General features: G+C 35.1%; 1 protein-coding gene across 4 annotated transcripts in view; it reads left to right on the top strand.

The window, feature by feature from the left end:
• Positions 1–24,349, top strand: part of Neto (Neuropilin and tolloid-like) — an 803,231-nt gene that overhangs the window by 694,574 nt on the left and 84,308 nt on the right. For 3 of the 4 annotated variants that reach the window (XM_074171245.1, XM_074171244.1, XM_074171246.1), the window contains one exon: positions 8,545–8,811. The exons of the other annotated variant lie outside the window; for it this stretch is intronic. In XM_074171245.1, the coding sequence (XP_074027346.1) occupies positions 8,545–8,811 (267 nt within the window). The remainder of the gene's footprint in view (positions 1–8,544; positions 8,812–24,349) is intronic. 4 annotated transcript variants of the gene reach the window in all.

Genomic DNA, 24,349 nt, shown 5'->3' with positions numbered 1-24,349 from the left:
AAAAATTATTTGGTGGGACTTTGGTAGCAGTTTTTTTCCGAACAGAACACAAGCACAAGAGAAGAATCCTTGAGGCGCTCTAAGAGCGGTTCCTGTGCGAAAATAGCGATTCAAGTTGGATTTGAATCACTGGAGACTAAATCCATTTGGGAAAACGTTCTCAGGAAGTTCATTCCACATGAAAGCAGTTCTCCAAATGGAAGAATTTTCAAACAATGAAGTACGAGGTGTACTGAGTTGAACCTCAAAACGATGAGCAACCACAGTCCGTCGCGATTCCTGATATGTACCGCTCTTGGTGGAATAGTGAAATCAAACAAGTCACTAGAACACTTCCCGTGAAAGTATCAGTATAAGTGAGACATATCTACAACCTTTTTTCGATGCTCCAGACTATCCAGATTGCAAGTGATGTTCGCGTCTACAATCAAGCGGATGGCTCTTTTCTGGATGGAATTCAGCAGCTTCAGGGTATGCTCAGGGTCGGAGCTCCAACCAAAGAAGGTTGGAGCTCCGACCAGCACCAGAAGTTGCTGAGGTGTATACAGTTTTCTGGTTTGAAACAGTGTTTCAAGATTTCAAGAAACAGCTTTTGCAATTCCAGCGACATCTGTTTGAAAAAATCTGTTTAAAATCTGATTTTCCGTCAACCAGCTGTCGCACCCCTACGAACGACAACCCTCAGAAGTCGAAACTTGTGCGAGCTAAGGATTAATGAGGTCTCACGTTTTAACGTGTGATTCCTAACGCGTTAACCTGACCTAACATGATAGTGCCAAGACATATTGTTGCCCATTCTAACTCCCAACAAACTTACTGAAGCAGAAAGCGTTCTCCCAGCAATCTACGGTATAAATAGAATCGTTCTGCCTAGCATAACATAGTAAATATGTGAATACTAATCCCAACGATTTCAGTATTATTTTATCTGAACAATACCGTAGATTACTGAGGAGAGTGTTGTGATGACAGCCACCTAGGAAGTTCTGAATAATTTTTTAGTTTCTAGTACATTTTTCAATAAAACAGTTCAACACATTTTTTTTTACTCATTTTAATTTCAAGTTTTATTTTCCAATTTTCATTCACCCTAATGCCACACAGTTTTCGGCACGTTTCAACCTTTTACCTTACCTTGGGTGGTGTATCGCTAACGACATTTCATTTTTAGCCATCCTAACACGACACACAGTCCTCGAAACTATAGAAAATCTTTACTTGGGTGAGAGATCCATGCTTGTTTCTTGATTCTGAGTTGACAAAATTCTTTGTATGGATTTGAATCTTTTTTATAGTGTACTAGCATCATAGTACTAGTCAATTCCTGTCATTTGTAGTGTTGCCGCCGAGACAAGAGATTCTCGACTCTTGTCTCGTCTTGTCTTGTCTAATCATGTCTCGATCGAGACAAGAGAAGATTTTCTTTTCGAAAAATTTTGTCTCGTCAAGACAAGACATAAGGTCCTCTTGGACAAGATAAGACAAGACAAGAGAGGCTTCTCTCGACAAGAGAAGTCAAGAGAGGTCGAGAGAAAAATAGTATTATAGAAATCCAATTATAATATTCTTTTGATGCAAAAATATATGGTTCATTACAATTTTTGTATTTGATAATTTCGAATCCTGACAATTGGAGTGAATGAAGGTAATAATTTGCAAATTAAGTTTTAATTGATGCTTATTTGTTTATTGATACCACCAAAATACATTTATAATGTATTATTTATTTTTTGGTTAATCATACCAGCTCAATTTCAGAAGTAGTCAACTGGTAGTAGAGCTGATGTAACATTTCTACATTTTCTAATAGGAAAAACTATAGATTTTCTTCAGCTCAAATGGAAATATACCAGATGCACATGGTGCATTCCATAATTTACATAAAATTTAAGATTTGTTAAATGTGTATAAAATATTCTTCAGAACACAGAAGGATTTAAATAAATAGTTGTAGGGTATCGTATTGAAAATTCAGATTTGGGATTGAGGTTACAATGGGTATTTGTTTCAGTAATAAAGTCTTCTATGGTAACAAACCAGTGGTTCATTTCTTTTGCAGATTTTATCTATAAACACATTTCTATTTATTTTGATTTATTTAATTATTATATTGTCAAATCTAGTAGCTTTGTTACGTAAGCAATAACTGATATACTGATAATATATTATTCCATATTTGTTTTAGAATCACTACCACCACGAGTGTATTGATCTTCTATAAATTTTTCTCTTGCAAGTTTTTTTTAATTATTGACCTGATTCTTTGTTGATTTATAATTTTGCAGAGCATTTTCATCATCAATATGATGTTTTTAGAACAGAAGATATGGTTGTGCATTCCACAATAATTTCAAGAATACTGAAATTTTTGCAATATTAGGATTTTGTTGTTGAAACTATCATTTCCAGAAAAACTTTTTTCAGATTGAAACAACGATAATGAAACTGAAATTTATATTTTAAACTTGAAAACAAATTATTAAAATTCTATAAAACACTCTGATTTAAGATAACACAATAAAATAAAACACTATAAAATAAAATATCTAAATGAAATTACTTCAGTTTATGAGCCATCGAATAGGTGAACCAGGAGTTCAGACAGAGAAGACTTCTAGCTGATTCAGCATTCAGTCTGTTTCTATGTTTCCTTATAGTAAGGCCAGCTTTTGAGAAAAGTCTCTCTGCAGGCACACTTGTTGCTGGAATTGCCAGTAAGTCTCTAGCTTTTTTTGCCAGTCGTGGATATTCAATCTCATGTTCTTTCCACCAGTGCAAAAGATTGGTTTTTTGTGGTGATCGTGACAAATCTACTAAGACACTCTTACTAAGGTAAGAGTGTTCCATTTGTCATCTCAAATTTTGAAATTTTTCAAACATTCATTGTGGTCGCATAAAGGGTTGATGGCATTTTTCATCTTGAGAGCAAGTGAAATCATGTTAGAGGTTGAATTGCACCTGGTAGCCACATCAAGAGACGCAGCTGAATATTTCACGTTGAAAACTTCGCATAAATGTCTTAGATTATTAGAAAGCTGTTCAGATATTTTTATTTTTTTCATTAGTATCCTCAAACGTAATACTGGCGAACTTGCATTATCAATAAAATCAGGATCTTCATCGGATATCTCTTCATAGTCCCCCTTATCCTCTTCGAAAGACACTTTCACATTCATTACGAAATGAAATATATTAATGAGCAAAATACCTGCTGTTTTCGAAGAATAATCAAGTATCCGAAACTGTTTTGTCAGAAAGTTTTCGATTAAATAATGCCTGATATACTTATACCAGAATAATTCGAAGTTATTCACAATTAGTATACAACTGACATCACTGTTAAACGGACGAATCCAGTGCAGCGTTCAAGTATCCAAATAACCACTAAGTTTCCGTTTACTGCAAATTCTGAATACCAAGGACGTTCTCTCGCCAAGAGAAGTCGAGACAAGACAAGACAAGACAAGAGAGTGCCTGAAAAACAGGTCTCTTGTCAAGACGAGAGACCATTTTCCCTCGACTTAGTCAAGACAAGACGAGAGAAATCATTTTCTTGTCTTGTCTCGACAAGAGGCATCACTAGTCATTTGATATCCGTTAGTGTGGAAAAAAATGTAATCCGCCATTTTGTAGTTGCAGCCATATTGAATTTGCATATTTAAAGTGTTTTACTATTATATCAGTCAAGCCCAGTCATTTGATACCCATATTGATATAATTGTGAAAAACTATGAAATTCGCCATTTTGTAGCTGCAGCCATCTTGAATTTGCATATTTCTCGAAGTGTTCTACTATTATACCAGTCAAGATCTGTCATTTGATACCCATATTGATATAGTTGTGAAAAAATATGTAATTTACCATTTTCTATCTGCAGTCATCTTGAACTTACAGATGAAGTGCACTAGAACTTTACCAGTCAAGCCCTTTCATTCGATACTCGTATTGGAGTAGTTGTGAAAAAATATGTAATCCGCCATTTTGTAGCTGCGGCCATCTTGGATTAACAATGATACAGAAGTCATTGAATTGTATTGTCATCAAAATTAAATGTGTGTACCAAATTTCAGATAAATGTGTCAACAAGAAGGGGGTTAAACTTCACTTACTGAATTTGACCCAAATAAATGAATAAACAAACAGGGTAAGATAAACAAAACCATTAATTTAATAACATTATTTCAAAAATACATTCATACATAAAGACAATTTCATTCAGTTCGAATTGCTCATCAACCCTTTATTTATACAACGAGGTCTGAAAGCTAATATCTGATAAGTTATTTTTCCATGAATAATTTTCCTGGGTTATAGTTCCAGCGAACTTTTTCAGTTATCTCTTTCTGCGTTTCCAAGAAATATGAGTGAGTTGAAAAGAATTTCCATCATTTCGTCCAACAACAGGTTAAGAAACGAGGAGATTTTAAGAGATCAAAAATTTATGGAGCCGCGATTGAAAGGATATATTTTTATGTTAGTCATGTTCCGTTTCCGTAGAGAAAGCATTTCATTTTTTTTCTTCAGGACAAGCACTCTATCGGAATAATGTATTCCTATACGGTTAGATATCTTGTGAACCCTAGCCAGTAGGTCGTTTATCTGGGGTGTATTTTGAATAAATTTTATGCGGAACGATATATATCGTGAATGGTTTCAGAGAGAGAATGAACGAAAAAGTGCATTGAAAGAAGGAATAAAACTTCCGAGTGGAAAAGTATTTTAGGTAGATCAATAGATGAGGACTGAGTTGTTTTTGTTCTACGATCGATCTGATACAAATGCAAAAAATGTATTGATAGATGTAAATTGTCATTATTCAAAATCTAGGTATATCGAGTAGGAAGGTGTGGATGGATCTACATGAAATCAATAATGAGATTGTGACATTATCACTAACACTATTAAATTCTTATGTTTATGGCTTCGAAATAAACATATATAGGGTCTATCATTGAGCGCTTCCAATCTGCATATTTGAATAAAACAAAGTTTGTGTGTGAGATTTCACAAAATTTTTCATTTTTTTAAAGACCTTTTGATGCCATTATGTATGAAATATAACCTCGTTCAAATGTCCTCCACGGCATCTCTGGGTCCAATTCACTATGATTCTGGTTCAAAAATGAGTTATGTTGACTTTGAGGCCGCTGTGGTTTGTGGCTCATTCGCATGCATCTGCAACTTGAGAAAATGTCCCATCAAAAGGTGGCTATATTTGTGCAACCGTTGAAGCCTTTTTTCTGCTTCCACATCATTTCTGAGATATATTCATAAAAGAGTTTGCTTCCCAAATATGAATCAATGATGATGATATTCCTTTTGCATCAAAAATGGAAAGAAAAGGACTGGGAATTGACCAGCAGCTTGGATTTTCTGGTAATATGAGTTAAAAAAAATCATCAAGACCCTAGTAGACCTGTAATATGAAGAAATTTCTCGAGAAGGAACTAGGCATCATCAAAAACGATCTTCAACGGAATGGTAACTCCAAAGTGATGGTGGAACAGTCTTTGGCTAAAAGACAGCAGGAGCTTCGCAAGGAAGCAAAACCGTCACAACCAGTGCTTGCACTTCCCTACATCAGAGGATTATCGGAAAGAATAAGAAGAATTGGCTCCAAGTACAACATCAGAACCTGCTTCAGATCCCGAAACACTATTCGTAGCAGCCCACGAAAACCAGGCCACCAAACGCGGCTGCAATTCCAAGAATTGCATTTACCGATTGAGGACAATCCTATAATCCAATACAATTGAAAATATATGGTTTCAGATCGAAGAAGTCATTTTTAATTTTTCAATAGTCATTCGAAATAACAAGATTGAATATTCTCCTCAAGTTTACGTGAAATGATATTTTTCATTTCAATAACAATCTTGTCGAAGTCGGAAGTACTAAGCTCCACCGAATATCATTGAACGCCTTTCAAATATTGATATTCTCTATTGGATTACAAATGCTTTGTTTTCAGGCTCTGATTTCTCGAAATAATTGTTTCTTTTCAGACGTAGGATATTCGCAGGCATCACAACTTCATTTCTGTTCAGCTTGAATGAGTCATTAATATTCCTTTTCCGGTTGTTCTTCATAGCAATGTCATTTTGAGAGAGCTATATGGGAGTAGTATATCAGCAGGCATAAATCTGGATACAATACATCTTTCTCAACATTTTTATTATCATAGTCAATCTAGTTTATAGTGATTCTCTAAATGCAGTTTCTTTAATGCTAAAGTATGTTCATGAACAAAACGTAGTAAGTGTGAAACTGAGAGGCTATTGAAAGTACGCTTTGCCGAGCACAAGAAACACATAGAGCGAGGAGAAACCAGTAAATCCGGAAGAGTGGTCCCAAGCTGAGATCATCCACAGGGAGGAACACTGGTTCAGGAGAAAATTCGAAGAAGCCGTATTGACAGTGTGGAAGGCTTTCGCTAAATCTAAAAAGATTGTTAGCCTTTAACACTGTCAATCATCATATCTCACTGAGGCGTTTAGAAATCATCAACCTTTTTGAAAATTATTCATCTGGCGGTAATCAGATTGTTGAAATCAACAAGACTTATAGTGGTCCACTACCTATAACCATGGGCGTCCCCCAGGGGACAGGCCCAATTTTGTTATTAATATACATTAATGACATTTACAAACTTGAAAACATCCAAAGCAGCATTATATCTTATGCAGACGGTATAGCTCTGACATTTTTAGACGATACTTGGGACGACGTCATAAAGAGAGCTGAAAGGTGTCTCACATCTGTTTTTTCTTGGTTAAACACAAGTCTTTCGAGCCTAAACATCGCTAAAACTAAATACGTAACGTTTTTCTTCACAAATGAAGATCAATCTTCCAAGAATAAACTCACTATACACAAACCTTTTTGCCAAATCCCAATGATATGCACATGTCCTATAGTGAATAAGGTAAAAACATGAAATATCTTGGTGTATATGTAGACCATCATCTACGATGGGACGAACATGTAGATCAGACCGTTAAAAGACTTAGTGAATTATCTTATAAATTCCACCAACTCAGAAATCTCAATAATAAAAAGCTACTAACAATGATATATAACTCACTCGTAGATGATATGAGGTTGTGTCAGCAAAAGCCTGTTACATAATCTAGACGTAATGCAAAATACTACCCTGAAAATCATTTTTATTCGTAAAAGAAGATACTTCACTGTAGCACTATAGAAAAAATCAGATTTATTTGATGTGAGAAAATTATACACTTATCACTGCATATTACTGGAGTTTTCTCCCAGTACCAAATCCCAGGATTTAATCTTCCTCTTTGAAGATGATCACTTGGTGATCGAAACACGTGTCGAGGTGTTAAAAATAACGATTTGGTGTTGTGAAAAAACTCTAGTGATATTCATTATTATACCAAAGGTTCCAAACAGTGCATCATAAGTACTTATCACTGCATATTATCGATATGCAGTGATAGGTACAAAACTGAAAGAACATGTAAATCAAAACTATGACATATTGAAATATGTCTATGAGCTGAATTCCTAATCGAAGTTCTCTTTAGGCTATCGATATAAACTACATCCTATTGTAGGTAATATCTTGAATTAGTTGAACAATCCAACGTCACCTTCTCTTCGACTATTATTCTCTCTTCCCATCAGTTTTCCTTCCTTCCAACTATTTGTATCATTTGTATTTACATCGTCAGTATGAGTGTTTGCTTTATTATGTAATAATTATACCTCATATTATGAGTATGTTGTCTTATTAGTCAGTGGGTCATGCTTGAAAACTGACAGTTAACAAATTTGAATGAATTTATTTATTCAGCTAAGCTATTGTAGAGATACGCAACATATGGACACCCATAATCATGCGGAAAACGGCTTCCTCCCGCCAAACTGTTAGCTCCCGCTAAACCGGTGAAGCGGAGAGAGGAAAGAGGAGATAGGTGATAGCACTTGAATGACCTATAAATAGTCATCTCTCGGAGGAATGAGTCCAGTCATCATTCGAAGGCGACTGTGGATACTAACAATCGAAACGTTGTGAAGTAACTTGGCTTGGAATCTTTTGATTTTTATTTAATTCCAATTGTTTAATTTTCAATTGTTGCTTCTATTCTATTCTATTTTAATTTCGTTTCAGGGTTTTTCACATAATTCAACTGTTATTTTCAGCCATTAATTTTGAATTTATTGATTCTCTCAAGGATTTCAAATCATTTTATATCAGATTAGACAATGGAAGTCCGAACTGATGAAACACTTTATAAAATTTCCAAGATACAGAAATATTCAAAACCAGCTAGCCTCCAATAAGCTCAGCTCCTTTACTGATAAATCTCTTTCAATATCCGGCTAGAGCCCTGGAAATTTCCACTTTCGAAATTATTCAGTAGAAATTCTCATTCATGCATTGAAAATCAATTCCAACCGTGAATGGGTCTAGGTGTCTCTAGTGACTTATTTATTTTCCATACAACTCCATCCTATCAGCACCGGCGTGTAACATAAAAGACGCTCCGCAATCGTAACGGTCTGTTTTGTTGCAGCTCCCCCGGGCTACCTCATCAAATTAGACTTCCGGGACTGGTTTCAGATTGAGCAGAGCGTCGAATGCAAAAACGATTTCTTAGAGGTGAGAGACGGCGCCCACGGCTTCAGCACTCTGTTGCATTCGCCATTCTGCGGCATCAACACTTTTCCACCGATGATGACGTCCAGCGATCGACACCTGTGGATACACTTCAAGTCCGACGAGAATATCGAATACAAAGGCTTCAAGGCTGTTTACGAATTCATTAGGAGACCAGAAAGTTGTGAGTGAACTTCATTATTTTATCAGATAGGATGTGAAATAGAAATTGAGTCGAAAGTTTTGTGCGTTTTTACGTGTCTGGTTCACACTGTAATATCGTGCACTTTTGCCAACGTAACACAAGGCGATTAATTCCGTCAGCATAAAAATTGGGTGCTAGGGTTTCGATGAAGTCGACGAAGGCCGTTTTTGACTGGTTCTGATTGGCGAAGGTTCTACCGGATTGAAAAGATGATAGTCGGTTGGCGGTAGGTCTGGGGGGTATTGTAGGGTTAGATTCCGGTTAGACATTGAATATATCAATTATAAATGAATTTGATTTCAGCAAAGTGATTGTAACGAGAAATTTAGGTAATATATTTGGCACCTGAAAAATTGATTCGCCGTTTTTATCCCCACAGAGAAAACTGACATATGAGTTCTCTAAGCATCAAATTCTAGTTCATTGCAGTTCTCAGTGTCGTTGCCTTTCGAGTTTGAAAGCCGTGGATTTTAGGAATTTCTTCCTGGCGTTTCGCTGGCGCGAGTGGCTAGCTCCTTGCTTGGCTTGCTGACCGATGACTATCTTTTAGGCTTCATAAAGCGTATTTATGCCTTGTCAGGTAATCAGTTGTATTTGTACCTTAATTTGTATCTTAATTTGTACCTGCATTTGTACTTGTATTCGCACCTGCACTTGAACCTGGACCATTAACAATCTTGCTGCCTGTTGTCCTGTTCGTTATTCTCGATTTTCCTAATATGGGGTTCCATATTTGATTGAGGTTCACCGCTTCTTTTTTTCTGTTAAAATTATCCGTGTGTTTGTGGATCTCTATTGTCTTCCGTACCAGTCGGCTATAGTATCCCTCGTTGGGGGCAATTAGTTCTGTCTGTTTGGCATAGTCTGCAGTTTCTTTTATGCTCTTTTAATATTGATCCCATGGATCGTTTGGTAGTTCCGATATATACCTTTCCACAAGTGCACGAAATGCGATAGACCCCTGCTGCTGATAATGGATCTATTCTGTCTTTAACCGACCTAAGGCTTTGTTGTATCTTCCTCGTGGGTTTGAAGACTGTTTCGATGTCGTGTTTGGCCAATAGTTCTCCAATTCTATCCGTTCTATTTCTGAACCGTGGTGCCCTTCGGTCTCATGGCTCTTCCGGTCTCGGAGGCACTGTATCCATTCGATCTCAAGGTCACTTCCAGGTATTTCAGATGTTCTGGTTCATATATTCTCCGAGCCCATTCCGTTATAGTGTAGATAACTCTTCTCTTTTGGCTAGGATGGTGGTTCGATAGTGCTAACTGTGTGTGCGGGTTTTCGATACACTTTGTGGGTTAGTCTGGTACCACATCGTTCTATTACGTCTAGGAAAGCTATCCGTTGATCTTGCTCAATCTCCATGGTGAATTCTATACTCGGGTGTTGAGCGTTCAAATGGTTTTGGAAACGGTTCGGAGTGTCTCTTCCATGTTTCCAGACGTCGAAGGTATCATCCACGTAACGTAGCCATTTTTGTCTCCAGCCGAACTGAGGCTTTGTTGTATCTTCTTCGTGGGTTTGAAGACTGTTTCGATGTCGTATTTATCTAATAGTTTTCCAATTCTATCCGTGACCCTGGTGATGAACGGTAGATATGCGCGTGCTACAATCTGATTCTTTTTCGCTTTTTGAACCATGGTGTTCTTCGGTGCAGGTACAAATACAGATACCAATACAACGGATTACCTGACAAAGCATGAATACGCTTTACGAAGCCCAAAAGTTAGTCATCGGACAGCAAGCCATGATGGATGAACCTCTGAAAAAGCTAGCCACCCGCGCCAGCGAAACATCAGAAAGAAATTTCAAAAATCCACGGATTCCAAACTCTAGAAACGGTGACAATGAAAACTTCAATCGCGGAAGTCTATACCATTTTGTCAATTATCCAATTGATAAAATAGAATGAGAAATAACCGTTGTACCATGCACAAGAATCTTGTGTACAGTGGGTGACATTGGGTAACATTGGGTGGTATACATAAATCTCAACATATAGCTCAGAAGTTTCCTCTGTATATATTTCAAATTTTTCTGGATCATTTTTATAGTTACTGAAAATAGCTTCCAGGATGATTCTGAATCTCTCTGTCATTTTGAAATATATGCCGGTGATCCGTGAGGCTGCTTTGTGATCTGCAAATACCTTCTCAATAAATTGATGGATGTAGCCATTACTATGTGGTAGGAGATCATGATGAAAAGAGAAATGAAAATCTGTATGTTTTTTACCACTTTTAATTGTAACTAACGTTACTGCAGTTTCGTCCTATATGGACATTTTCAAACTTAAACAATAAACTTTTTATTTGTTTAGGTTTGTTTCAGTTTATTGTTTAAGTTTGAAAATGTCCATATAGGACGAAACTGCAGTAACGTTAGTTACAAATAAAAGCGGTAAAAAACATTGAAATTTTCATTCCTCTTTTCACCTTCTCAATATATTTCCGTCATTGGCGTTCCCATAAACAGCTTTCGGTATATTTACCAATAGTCCCATTTCTTCTCGAAAAGATTTTCTAATTATTCCTTACCTTTCTTTCTCGATGAGCTTGTCCTCAGCTGACCTAACTTGACATTTTTTAATGGTCAGCTTATATAATAAATGGAGTGACGATTCAAAAAATATATTTCTAGCATTTAGAACAAGAGCCAGAATTCAAGATTTCTGACTCAGACTTCATTTGCTTGATCATTAAAATCTTTGAAAGTGTGTCCACATATGTAGCACCTCATTGTTGATGTGGTGTTGGTAGCAGCATTGCAAACTTCACCATCTACCATTGTTAGTAACAGTTGGTGAGGAATGTAAATGATTCCATTATCTGGATAAATCATCGTTTTTTTTTGGCTTGGTCTTCGATATATACAATTTCTTTATTGGTATCATTAGTCTACAGTATCTGAAAGATGACGGCAATGGAATCTTCAATACAATTTTTGCTGCTTATCAGTCACCGATAGCAATCGCAATTGCACAAGGAATCTTTGAAATATATTTGCGTCACTCTCGGCATCATTTTCAAATTTTTCTTTGTATCGGAAATGCTGAGATCCATCACAAACTCATTTCAAAATTGAATTCAAATCTACTTTTAATTCTCCACTACAAGTTTTTATAACTTCTTCTATTTCAGCACAAGTTTCTGTAACTGTGATGACTTGCTCTATTGGATAGCAGATGGTTTCTGCTTTTTTCCAGCAACAAATAACATGAATATATATACAAGGGTGGTCTGGAAAATTCACAGCTCAACAAAGACACAATACATTTTTTTCGGTTTCTTTTTGACTCTACACACAGTGATGTAAGCGATGCTCCCATCACTGTAACCCATCCAAATGGTACTCGTCGTTTTCATCTGCAAAATAATGGGTCACGAACGTGATTGCCTCTTTATTTGATGAACATCTTTATCATCCGAGCGCATTTTTAGATGAGGAAACAACAAGAAGTCGCTTGGGGCTAGATCTGGTGAGTAAGGCGGTTGGTTAGGCAGTTCAAACCGTGAGCAAACGCGGCACCCACACACACTCATGTCTAAATGATGATTTGATATGTGACGAACACGTTCTTTCCACAAGTTCATAACCTCTGCTATCTATCTCACTCACAATTCGGCGGTTGTCTAATCCTATTCGGGAAACTTTGGCGATGATTCCCTTGGGCGTTGCACTTCTTGGACGTGCCGACCATTCATCACTCCTCAGGATCTCACGGTCACGTTTAAATTCACTGTGGTAAATGATGGTGCAGAATCTCCATACACAGAATCCAACTCATATTCGATTTGCGTGAGCGTGTTGCCTTTCAAAAACAAATATTTAACGACAGCTCGATACTTGATTTTGCCATCTTCATAAAAGCACTCACAACAACTCACGCAAACGACTGTTACATAACTGCACGTCCAAAATGGCTGAAACTTCAGTGAGTAACTGTCAACACATGACAAATGGAATTCACTAGCTTTTATTTACCAGTGCTTGCTATCTTCTTGTTGAGATCAGATACTTTTCAGACCACCCTCGTAATTGTGTTGGCAATATGTAATTTTTCCCATTACCCTCCGCTATAATCTCTTCAACAAAAATTGTCAAGGCCTCAGATGATGTGTACTTTTTTTCATTATTTGCCGAAATGCCTTTTGGACTTCGTACCTCTTGTTGGTATTGAGGTGGTGGTGTCTTAGACACGCCTTCAACTTGCAGTGCAGCACATGTTAGTTATCTGCAGGTACATTCCCTCGTTAATCCTTCGTTTTCTTGTTTGGACCTGTCACTTAATTCTCCAAATTCTTTCGATGATCGACCCGGTTTTCCACTAGTCCAAATGCCGAATTTCAATTTTTTTCAAGCCATTGTTTCAAGCCACGTATGTATGTTTGTTTGTTTGTTTGTAACTCTTCTTTTCATTTCATTTCATTGTAACCCTCCTTCGCCTGCTGCCTTCCTTGGGCTTGGTAGCTGATTTTCAGACCCCCTCCCCGGAATCGGAAAATATCAATGAACATTTTTCTGAACAATATACGACTGATTGATCCCAAAGTTTGGATTAAATAAATATAGTTTGAAAAGACAAAAAACACGCTTTTATAGCATACGAAACTGAAAAATAAATATAGTTTAATGAGACAAAAAAAACACGCTTTTAAAGAACATCGAACTAAAAAGTGAAATTTTTTTTTTTAATAAGTTCAAAACAATAACGAAGGAACAATACTATACCATGCGCCCGTCACTTTTTTCACAATAATAGTAGTATTTTTGGTACGTTATTGTTTTAAGCTTATTAAATTTTTTTTCACTTTTCAGTTCAATGTTCTTTAAAAGCGTGTTTTTTCCAGTTTTTTCAACTATATTTATTCTTTATAAAACGGTCATGCTTGTAGTTAACAGTGATCCATTTTGCTTTGAAATAATTTTTGAAATGACTTGGTATATGCTTCAATGGGAAATGTTCCTCCTGACGAAAATCAAGTAGTTTTCATAAAGAAACTCTGAAACAACGCATTTCAAACTTATCGTTTCAACATTTTTCTCTAAAAAATTATTTAAATACTTAAAAAATAGGAATGAAATAATGCATTCAACATTTAAAGGGATTCGTTTCTATTTCACCATTTTGCAACATCGGTTATAGCTAATAAAGGACAACAATCTGTTACCTGTATGAGACAAACAAGGATGACATATTTCAGAGGCGTGCTGTTCTGATTACTTATGTTCTGAGTTCCGAGAGATTCAGTGACATATGACATTTCGTGCACCTAACCTATCTTCCTCTATATAAATGAATAACAAAACAACTGTTGTTGATGTGGCTTGTGGAGGTGATATTGAACTATAATTTATATTTTGCCTTAATTTTTGATTTATAAAAATAATTTTTCCTTTTTCAAAGTAGAATATCTAGTTAACCTGAACTCCAATGTAGCATTCTAGACGCTGTTACCAATATGTGAAAAATTAAAACCGAATATTTGAAACATCAATTTGAATACTTTTCGAAGTGAATTTGAAAAACTCATGAATTAAACTCAACTTTATTTTGTTCAAACTTGCATTTGCTGTAATAACCCAAATTGAGGAACATTCTCCATTGGCTGTTATCACTTTCTGGACATTTGGTTTAGTCAATAATTCTTTTCTCCGAAAACATCAACTTTTGTATATTTCATTTTCTGGACATTTCTGCATTATGTCATACAATTCCTCTTAAAAATTTCCTGGAGATCTCTAAAATGAATAACAAATTGTTAAAAGTTGATATTAAATAACCCTTTTTCCAAATACTACTGGACAAATTGGCGGAAAGAAGCCAAACTTGTTCTTTCAATAATCGCTTCACGTCTTTAGAGTCGGTTACGGGCGGTCTTTGCAATATAGTCTTCCTGGGTTATTTCTGCAGTTGTAGGGGAATGGACGTAAATCTCATCGAGTGACCGGACTCAAGTGTTTAGAACAAGTACAGTTTGATTGGCAGAAGTTTTTCAAGTCTCTTAATTTCAACTAAAATTCCCCTTCTTCAATCCTCCACAAACCCTCATCTTTGTAACGAAATGGCACTTATATGTGGTATGGGAACTGTTTGCTCAGAACACCAGGCGATATGTATGCAGGTTTCTTTTTCCTGTTTTGTTCTGTGTTTGCTGATCTCTAGTCATTGTTCCATGTCATCTCAATTTTTATCTAGTTATATATTTTTGACAGTTGATCCTCATTCATTTCTTCCAGATATTTCTTTATGAGTTATTTTCATGTATCGTTTGATGATATTGATGTTATCGAGTGGGTATAGAGGCTTCAAGCCGCCTATAGTTCAATCACTGAAAAATACGATGTTATAAATTTTCCCTGTTTATTCACTACCTTGTAAATATTTTTTTTGACGAAAAATTGAGCGACAGCGGAGAAGCGCAAGAGTCCTGGCTGAGATATTTGAACATGAACAACTCTAAGATTGTAGACAATTTCGTTGGTCAATTAAAATCTACTATAAAGTGCACACATTGTAGATTCTCATCAGTAACCTTCGATCCTTTCTGGGATTTGTCTTTCCCTATACCACAAAGAACTGGCCAATTGGATTTGTCACAATGCTTGGATTTCTTCAAAAAAGAGGAAATTCTGGATGGAGATGAAAAACCAACTTGTTTTAGGTGCAAGGAAAGAAAAAAATGCACAAAGTCCCTATCGATCCATAAGTTTCCCCGTATTTCAGTAATTCATTTAAAAAGATTATCTCCAACGGAAAGAGTCAGAGGCAAATTGAATGATGCCATTGAGTTTTCTTTAGAAGAATTAGATGTAAGCAATTATGCAGCAGACAATGTGGCTCCCTGTCGTTACAATTTATATGCACTTTCGAATCATAGTGGGACTACTTACAATGGGCATTACACAGCATATTGCAGCACCCTTATAGTGGCACGTGGAATTAATACAACGATTCACACGTGTCCCCAATTTCACCAAAATCGCTTTTGAGTGAGGAAGCGATTTTGAACAGGAGGGAACAAAGCAGCACTTTTGAGGTGTTTTTTTAATCATTATCATTGAAATGTTATTGTGACCATTTTGTTTCATTGTTAATATGTGACAATTTTCATTTCTCGATAAAATATTTTCTCCTCCATGTAAGTATTTTATGCTTCATTGTATTTACTATTGTTATCTTGTTCTTCTTTTATCGTAGAATTTTGAATAATTAGCTAATGATGAACCTATATAGGTTCAAAACATGTACTGATTGATGGTGATAATAAATTGTGGAGACGACTTTCAGTTTTTATTCTTCTCAAAGGAAAGTCTTGTTGAGAATCGGTCACGGGAAGTTTTTACGGGAGATAGTCTTCCTGGATTTTTGAACACTCGTCTCGGGAGAGCCAAGTCGAAAACAGGCTATATATAAAAAAGTGCCATAAAAAATGTTCTTACATTAATTATAATATTATAGTTCAATTAATTATATAATTTTTTATGGCACTTCTTTATATACCCATAGCTGTTTTTATAATTTTTTTCTGCTTCATGAAAAAATTTTGGTCAATATTTGTTTATAACAAATTCTTAAACTAATAAACAATTAAATAGTGAATAAAAAAAGTTTTTTTTCGCCAAACTATTCAAAAGTGTAAATTATGATTTTTAAAACAAAATTATTTCCTAACTAATTATTTAAACAATCGAAAGTAAAAATTGAAATTAAAAAAAAAGTTTTTTTTGAAATCATAATTATTCCCAGACAACAAAAACTTTTTTTTTCTACGGAACTCGATTCATCCAAGTGTTAAGAAGATACTAGATTTTTTCAAATTTTCAAAATGACGTTTTATGTTATAAAAAAATTATTCTTTTTGATAAACTCTCTTTAGCGGCAGCGCGCGCATGCCGTAACAGCCGCGCGGAACTCTATTTTCAACGTCAAATCAAAATTATAAATAATGGAGATAGAGTTTCGAAAGTCGGGACTTTTTTATCGGAATTTTCCCCTCCTCTTTAACGAGCTTAACCTCTTTAACGAGCTTACCTGCACCAAAATCCTTCAAAAACATTTTTCTAGAGGTGATTCCGAATCGAATGAGCTATCTCTCATATTTTTAGGACCTCTATCTAAATTTTTATGTTTTTGAGCTTGTTGATTAGACTAACCAGAGTTCTGATTGCCAAAATAAAAAATGATTTAATTTTTGCTAATTGATATTTTAGAAATCTTAATTGATTCGGTGTTATTTTTTCATTTTCACATTTATCAATAGATTTGGTCAATTGAAATCCATTTTTTTATATCTTCTTCACTTGTATCTTCCTTATAAAAAACATTGGCCAAATTTGACCAATATTTAGCGTCTAATAATGAATTTGCGATACTTTTTTTCTTTTCCGGAAGATCCAGATGTTGTTTCGCAACCAGAAAAACAATGCAGAAATCCAACAATATTTTTGAAGGATTCATATTTGAAAAATAGATCCTTTTCATTTCCAGAGCCTGGTTTGAGAACATAAATGTCATGATTATTTGAATTTAATTGATTTGAAAGGACCCACAACAATGATAGTTTTATTAGTATCTCTGTCAATTTCTACCAAGGTCTTAATTATGTCAGCATCAGCATCTTCTTCTACTCGTTTACAGAAAAACCATAGGGTAATCTTTTCATTATTTATCATTTGGTGCTTGTTTTGTTTGTTAGATGAAAATTGTTCTTGCAAAAATGGTATTTGTGTATAATTATGATAATCAAACACTGGAATATTGTCTGAGGTTTTTCTACGACTACGTTCTCCTCTTTAAGTTGAAGTAGCTGGCAGTACTGTTGTGACAGTAACTGAATTTTCAATTTCGGGATACCCATCAAATACAATACAGGGCTTTTCATGATGAGCGTTGATTAGCCGTTTCTGAAAATTCCACAGTATGCATAAGTCAATATGACCTACACGCCTAAAATATTTTAGACGGAGCGGCGTTGTCGCTTCTACTATAAAGTAGCGGCTTCTTTGATTTTTCAAATGGAACACCCCGTATATAATATCATATTATGATTTATTATCACTTTGTCAACGAGTTCATGTACTATTTTCCTATACCTATCTATTACCGTTTAGAAGATATAAATTAATTTAGATATTTTTTTTACCAAACATGAACTTTTATCAATGCTGATAATCTTGAACTCTCTTGCTCTTGAACGAACAAATTTGAAACGGAGTGGAGTGATACTATGAGGATCTTCACTTCGAGTCATATTTTCATTTGCCTCATACAGGGTCTTCAAAAAATGCAGATACTTTGATCTCATGAAAAAATGAGTGGAACTCAATTTTTTCAAAAATGAGTGGAACTCAATATTTTCAAATGGAACACCCTGTATATTTCAACATTTTTGAGCTCCACATCCAATTTTAGATTAACTTTGTTCAGATAGTACTATTTCTATTTTGAACCGTTTTCGAGATAAACTGTTTCGAACGGAAATTGACACGGTTTCCTTGTTCATCACTCATTTTTTTAAAACAGATTTCGTTTGATGTTTCTCAATTAGTCACAGATAATGCAATGAAAAGATAATTATCAAAATACTCCTCAACCATAGAATGAAACTTCTCTTCAAACAATAGTTTTATTAACGCTGAAACACGAACTGAAAATAATAAACCCATAAATTATTGAGTTAATTTAATCGTCAGTGTATTTCAGAATATGTTCAAACACATCTCCACCTCTACTTAAACAAACATGTAATCTCTTCAAAAGATTGTCATGTGTAGCGCTTCTGATCAAGTCTGGAGTCAAACTCTTGAAAGCAGTTGTAACTCTCGATTTCATATCTTTCATTGTTGTTATTGGAGTAGAGTAAACCATATCTTCAATGAAACCCCACACGAAATAATCTAATGGATTGCCATCTGGTGTTCTAGGAGGCCAACGAAAAGGTCCATTATTACCAATCCATCTGTCTTCGAAGATTTCGGTTGAAGCTTCGCTGACTGAATGAGAATTATGGGGTGGAGCATCATCCATTTGGTACCATACACGTTCTCTTCCTGGTCTATTATTTAACATCATTTGAATTCCATTCCTCAGTAAATCTTCATATTTTGATGCATTCAAATTATCATCATAAAACTCGATATAAAAAATAGACTCATTCTTTATGGCACAAAATACATTAAAGTGCCATATTTCTTAAAAACTCCTTTGGCGGACAACATGGGGATTTTCTGGCGCCCAATAATGACTGTTGTGTCTATTGAAAACTTCATTTTTTGTGAACTTGGCCTCATCTGTCCATATGATATTGTCAAGGAAATGTTCATCTTCTTGAGTCTTGACAAGTAACCATTCAAAGAATTCCCTTCTATTAAGAATTCGACAAATTGTCACGTAGGGTATACCTATCTCCCTTTCAGCCTCGTGCAGAGAAGCATTTGGAAATGCGTGAAAGTATCCCAAAACTGTTATACCATTGTCATTATCATCCACTTTAGTCTTCTTACGAATGATTTTTGGACGGAAGGTTCAATTCAACCTACAGTTTTTTAGTAGTCGATTTATCACATTATTATTCGGCTTCGGAAGTTGTGGATATCTTTCATGAAATACTCGGCATGTTCTACTTGCAATTCTATTGCACTCACTATAAATTATTAATAAATTCAAGAAATCTCCATTACTGTAACCAAATCTTGACATTATTCTATTATAATTGGTAGCTATCACAATCAGTCAAAACCACCAATGGAAGTCTGACGTTAAATAATTGATTTATTTATTTTTCCAAAGCACACTATTGAAAAATATTAATGTGTACTGATGTACGTTAGAGACCAATACCTCAATGTATACAAATTGTAACTTTTTCGAAGGTAGGTACATACCAATTTCGAATTGACTGATCTGAGACAGTTGAAAAACTGGATAAAAAAGAAATATAACTAAGTATACAAAAAATGTTGAATATCCAAAATAAGTGATGAATTCAAAAAAACGAGCAAGAAAACCACGTCAGTTTCCGTTTGAAACAGTTTATCTCGAAAACGGTTCAAAATAGAAATAGTATTATCTGAACAAAGTTGATCTAAAATTGGATGTGGAGCTCAAAAATTTTGAAATATACAGGGTGTTCCATTTGAAAAAATTGAGTTCCACTCATTTTTTCATGAGATCAAAGTATCTGCATTTTTTGAAGACCTTGTATGAGGCAAATGAAAATATGACTCGGAGTGAAGATCCTCATAGTATCACTCCACTCCATTTCAAATTTGATCGTTTTAGTGCAAGAGAGTTCAAGATTATCAGCATTTATAAAAGTTCATGTTTGGTAAAAAAAAATATCGAAATTAATTTATATCTTCTAAACGGTAATAGATAGGTATAGAGAAATAGTATATGCATTTGTTGACAAAGTGATGATGAATCATAATATGATATTATATACGGGGTGTTCCATTTGAAAAATCAAAGAAGCCGCTACTTTATAGTAGAAGCGACAACGCCGCTTCGTCTGAAATATTTTAGGCGTGTAGGTCATATTGATTTATACATACTGTGAAATTATCAGGTTGATCCGTTAGATAGTTTGTCAGAAACGGTTAATTAACGCTCATCATGAAAAGCCCTGTATAACTAGTTGGTGCGTAATGTTTTTCTACATAACGCAAATATTTATTCATGATCTCTTCCACCTTTTCATTTTTCTGCCAAATTACTTTGTGCAGGAAAAATCGACATGCAGTTTATTATTCAGAATGCGTTGGTTTATTCACAATAACAAATAATTCGTAGAGTTGGGATTTTACAGTTTTCCTGAGGCCATTTTCTGTACAAAGTGACAGTGGAAAAGATGCAAGTTCGTATTGTAAATAAGTTTTCATATCTTTTTTACTGTCGATCGTTAACAATATCCTTTGAAATAGCAATAATGGATCGATGGCTGTATTTCCGTTTACTTTAACGGAAGATTGAACCGTGCTTAGAGACAATACTTTGTATTTTCTTTCAGATTTCACACTGCCAAAATTCATTCCAACAATAACTTGTATAAAAGCAATGAATAGGCATCTACAAATATTATTCAAAGAAGATTCCACAACATTCCCAAAATATTGTAGATGTCTTATTAAATATTAAATGTATTAATTTATTTGTTTGTTAATTACAGCAGATATTTCGATTTGCAATTTTTTCTTTCATCAATGTAACATGAAGTCCTACGTTTTTTGAGTAATTGAAATATGAATTTGAATAAATAGCTGAAAATAGTAGGTACATAATGATCGAAAAAAAAACGAATTCAAGTTTATTTCAATTTTCTACATTTACTGTAGTAATGTATGTTTTTGACACCATCAAAGAGTAGAGATTTCAATGACCAAAAAGCACATTGACTTTTTGAAAAAAGGTGATATTTTTACGCGAGAATTTTCTAATAAAAATTAAGGTGCTTTTTTGATATTAAGTCAAAATAAGGTGAAAAAAATTAATATTTCAAATCAAATGAATTACAGTGTAGTTGGGACATAAAAAGGTAAGTTTTCACCAAATTTCGTAAAAAAAATTGGAAAAGAAAAATAAAAAGCCAGAAACTTTGTTATTTGAATTTTTCACATAAATTGTTAGGTTATGTGGGAAAATTATAAAAACAAAAGTTGTAGACTCTTCTATCACCCATAACTTTTTTCCATAGGACTTGTAGTTTTGCCGGATATCGAGATAAACCATTGTTTACCCTTAAAATCTCACCCCCTAGTACTCTCTCGGCCGTTATTCATTTTTCCTTTTTAATGGGTTTCATCCTACTATTTTTTTTCACTTTTTACCATTTTTGAAGGTTTGAGCCCTGGTCTATATGGCCAGGTTTTTAATGCCTATACTCATATGGTAGCTGATCTTTGCGCACCTATATGAAGAAAAGAAACATGTCGTGTTTATCATCAGCAAGGTAATATATTAGATTTCTGATCCTCTTCAATAGATCACATTCGGTGTAAAGTCATTATTTATTTATGAATCATCCACAAAAATATGTTTGCATAAGGAGCTAGACCAACTTTTTGAAATATTATTACTTCAATCCTCATTATAACATATCATCTAGTGACATTCAGTTTGATGAATGAAATTATTGACTGCCTGTATCCCGTCATGTTTCAATTCCACTGAAATTTCCAAAATGACATACGTGAAATCAAAGTTTCGTACACCTGTGCAACGAACCGTTTCAATATTGTTTTCATCTGACCAATGGTCTGTATGTGTCGGTTATTGTTTTTAAAAATGAGTTATTGGGTTAACTCGACAGTACAGCCACTATATGTAATCAAGTTATCAGCTTTTTCCGGGTGGAAAGTATGGATTCTGAACAATAGCTCGATGAAAATTGAAGTCATTTCAAAAATTTCATACCGGATTCATAAATCGTTTGTTTCTGAAATTTTCATTATTATATCAAATTGGAATGTTTGTATATTGGATGTTTGTGAATTTGAATTGTTCACATATATGATGTATTCTCGATATCTCTAATGTTTATCTTTATCTTTGATATCTAAATGTTTTTGATATAAATGTAGAAGGAATTAATGATCATCCATACTGATCGTGTTGAAAAACATAATATCCCTACATTTGAAATACGAATCAAACAAGGCATGCATTCGAAATTTAGGCAACCAATAATAATAATGATTTATTTCTCAAAAGACAAGTTCAGAAGTAAACATACAATGTAGATTCACCAAGTTCACATTCAGAGCTTTGGAATACAAAGACTCGCCGTTAAAAATTCTAAACATATTAGAAATGTTATATATGTGAGTTATAACAGAAATATCGATAACAATATTCTTGTGGCATATCTTTTGAGAAGAATTCAACTATTGAATGTAAATAACTTGTAACAAGAAGGTTTTTGAGTTGCTTTTTGAGAGTCTATAGCGAATAACAGTTTTTCAATTCATTGGTAAATGGAACTGATTTTGAGAACGAGTATTTACTAGGCCACTATCCTCAATCTTCAAAGAGATGGGATGGAATCAAAGGATGCAGTCTTGCCAGGATCACCCTGGGAAGCTGGCGCCAAAGAAATATCTGGCGATGATCAGGAAAAACCTACACTCAACAATAGGATTCCTAACTGGCCACTGTCAACTAAGGACTAGTGGACATATCCCTTTGCGGGTTGTGTGATCAGGAAGATGAAACTGTTAGGCATGTCTTATGCGGGTGTCCGGCGTTATCGTCAATAAGGAAGTGTGTGTTCGGCGAGTCTTGGCCTACACCTGCCGATATAAAAGAGATATCTTCTAGTGACCTGTCCACCTTCCTAGAAAGGACAGGATGGAAGATGACTTAGGAGGACAACTCTTCGGAAGGATGTTCAATGGGTCCCAAGTGGCCTAAGTGCTTTACATTAGAATTATTCAAAAAACCATCCCTATTCTTGAAAATATAAAGACAAGATTAAAAAATATATAACAATGGAAGTGTAAATATTCCATATTTACTGAAAAAACATTTACAGCTTTCGATACTAGACACATTAATGATGCAGTTGATGATTTTTTTTTGTGCAACGGAAACTTCCAGAGACTTGGTTCACCATCCCCAGAAACAAACACCATAACGCATACGACTCTCCACTTGCCCGTAATAAACCATCAGCAATTGAGAATGTGTGAGTCTCAAATTTTTCAGAAGATAGCACTGCGAATGGAGCGCTGGTGTCGTACTCGAAAAAGTACTTTTCAATCGACATTTACATCAATACACATTCACGAAAACTTGACATGATAGATTTGAAACCTGGTATATAATTTATAGTGAGATCGGGTTTTGTACAAACTATTTTGAAACCGATGATATTGTGGCCTGGCTTACAGAGACAGGCTTGTCTGGCCATCAGTGGTGTCATCAGTATCACACCGTCAGCGGCCATGGAGATCCTTCCAGATCTACCCCCCCTCCATATTTTTCTGTAGAGAAAGGGTAGATGGACTGCATATAGACTTGTGCGCATTGCCAATTGCACAAATCAATTCAATGCAGGGTGCAACAGACTGTTGGTTGACACTGGAAGTCACAGCATTCTGGAAATGACCTCTTACTTCATGCCTCCAACTGTCAATTACGAACTGCCTTATAAAGTTATGTTCCCGAGTAAAGCGGACTGGATTCTCCGGGAGAAGGAAAAGATGTCTACTTGCCTAGGAAGATATGCGACTGTTTATCAAGCGGAAATGTACGATATTGAATTGTATGGGGAGAGATTGAAAGAATCCAACCTCATACACAAGTCAATAAAAATATTCTCGGGCAGTCAAGCGGTGTTGGAAGCTCTTGGTTCCTACCGAGCAACGTCTACATTGGTAGCAAATGGCCAAAGACAACTCTCCTCGATAGAAAGACTCAACAGATTGTCTCTGGTGTGGCATCGCTTTAGGCTTTGCCAAACAATGATTGAACACCTGGATGACACCAGAATTGTCTCACTTCCCTTTCGAAGC

Source organism: Leptinotarsa decemlineata, unplaced genomic scaffold (genome assembly GCF_025532065.1).
Source record: "Leptinotarsa decemlineata unplaced genomic scaffold, Ldec_3_MD MMD2_tig00000010_RagTag_RagTag, whole genome shotgun sequence".
NCBI lineage: Eukaryota > Metazoa > Arthropoda > Insecta > Coleoptera > Chrysomelidae > Leptinotarsa > Leptinotarsa decemlineata.
The sequence above is the reverse complement of the archived record's forward strand: the minus strand, read 5'-3'. Positions and strand labels throughout refer to the sequence as shown.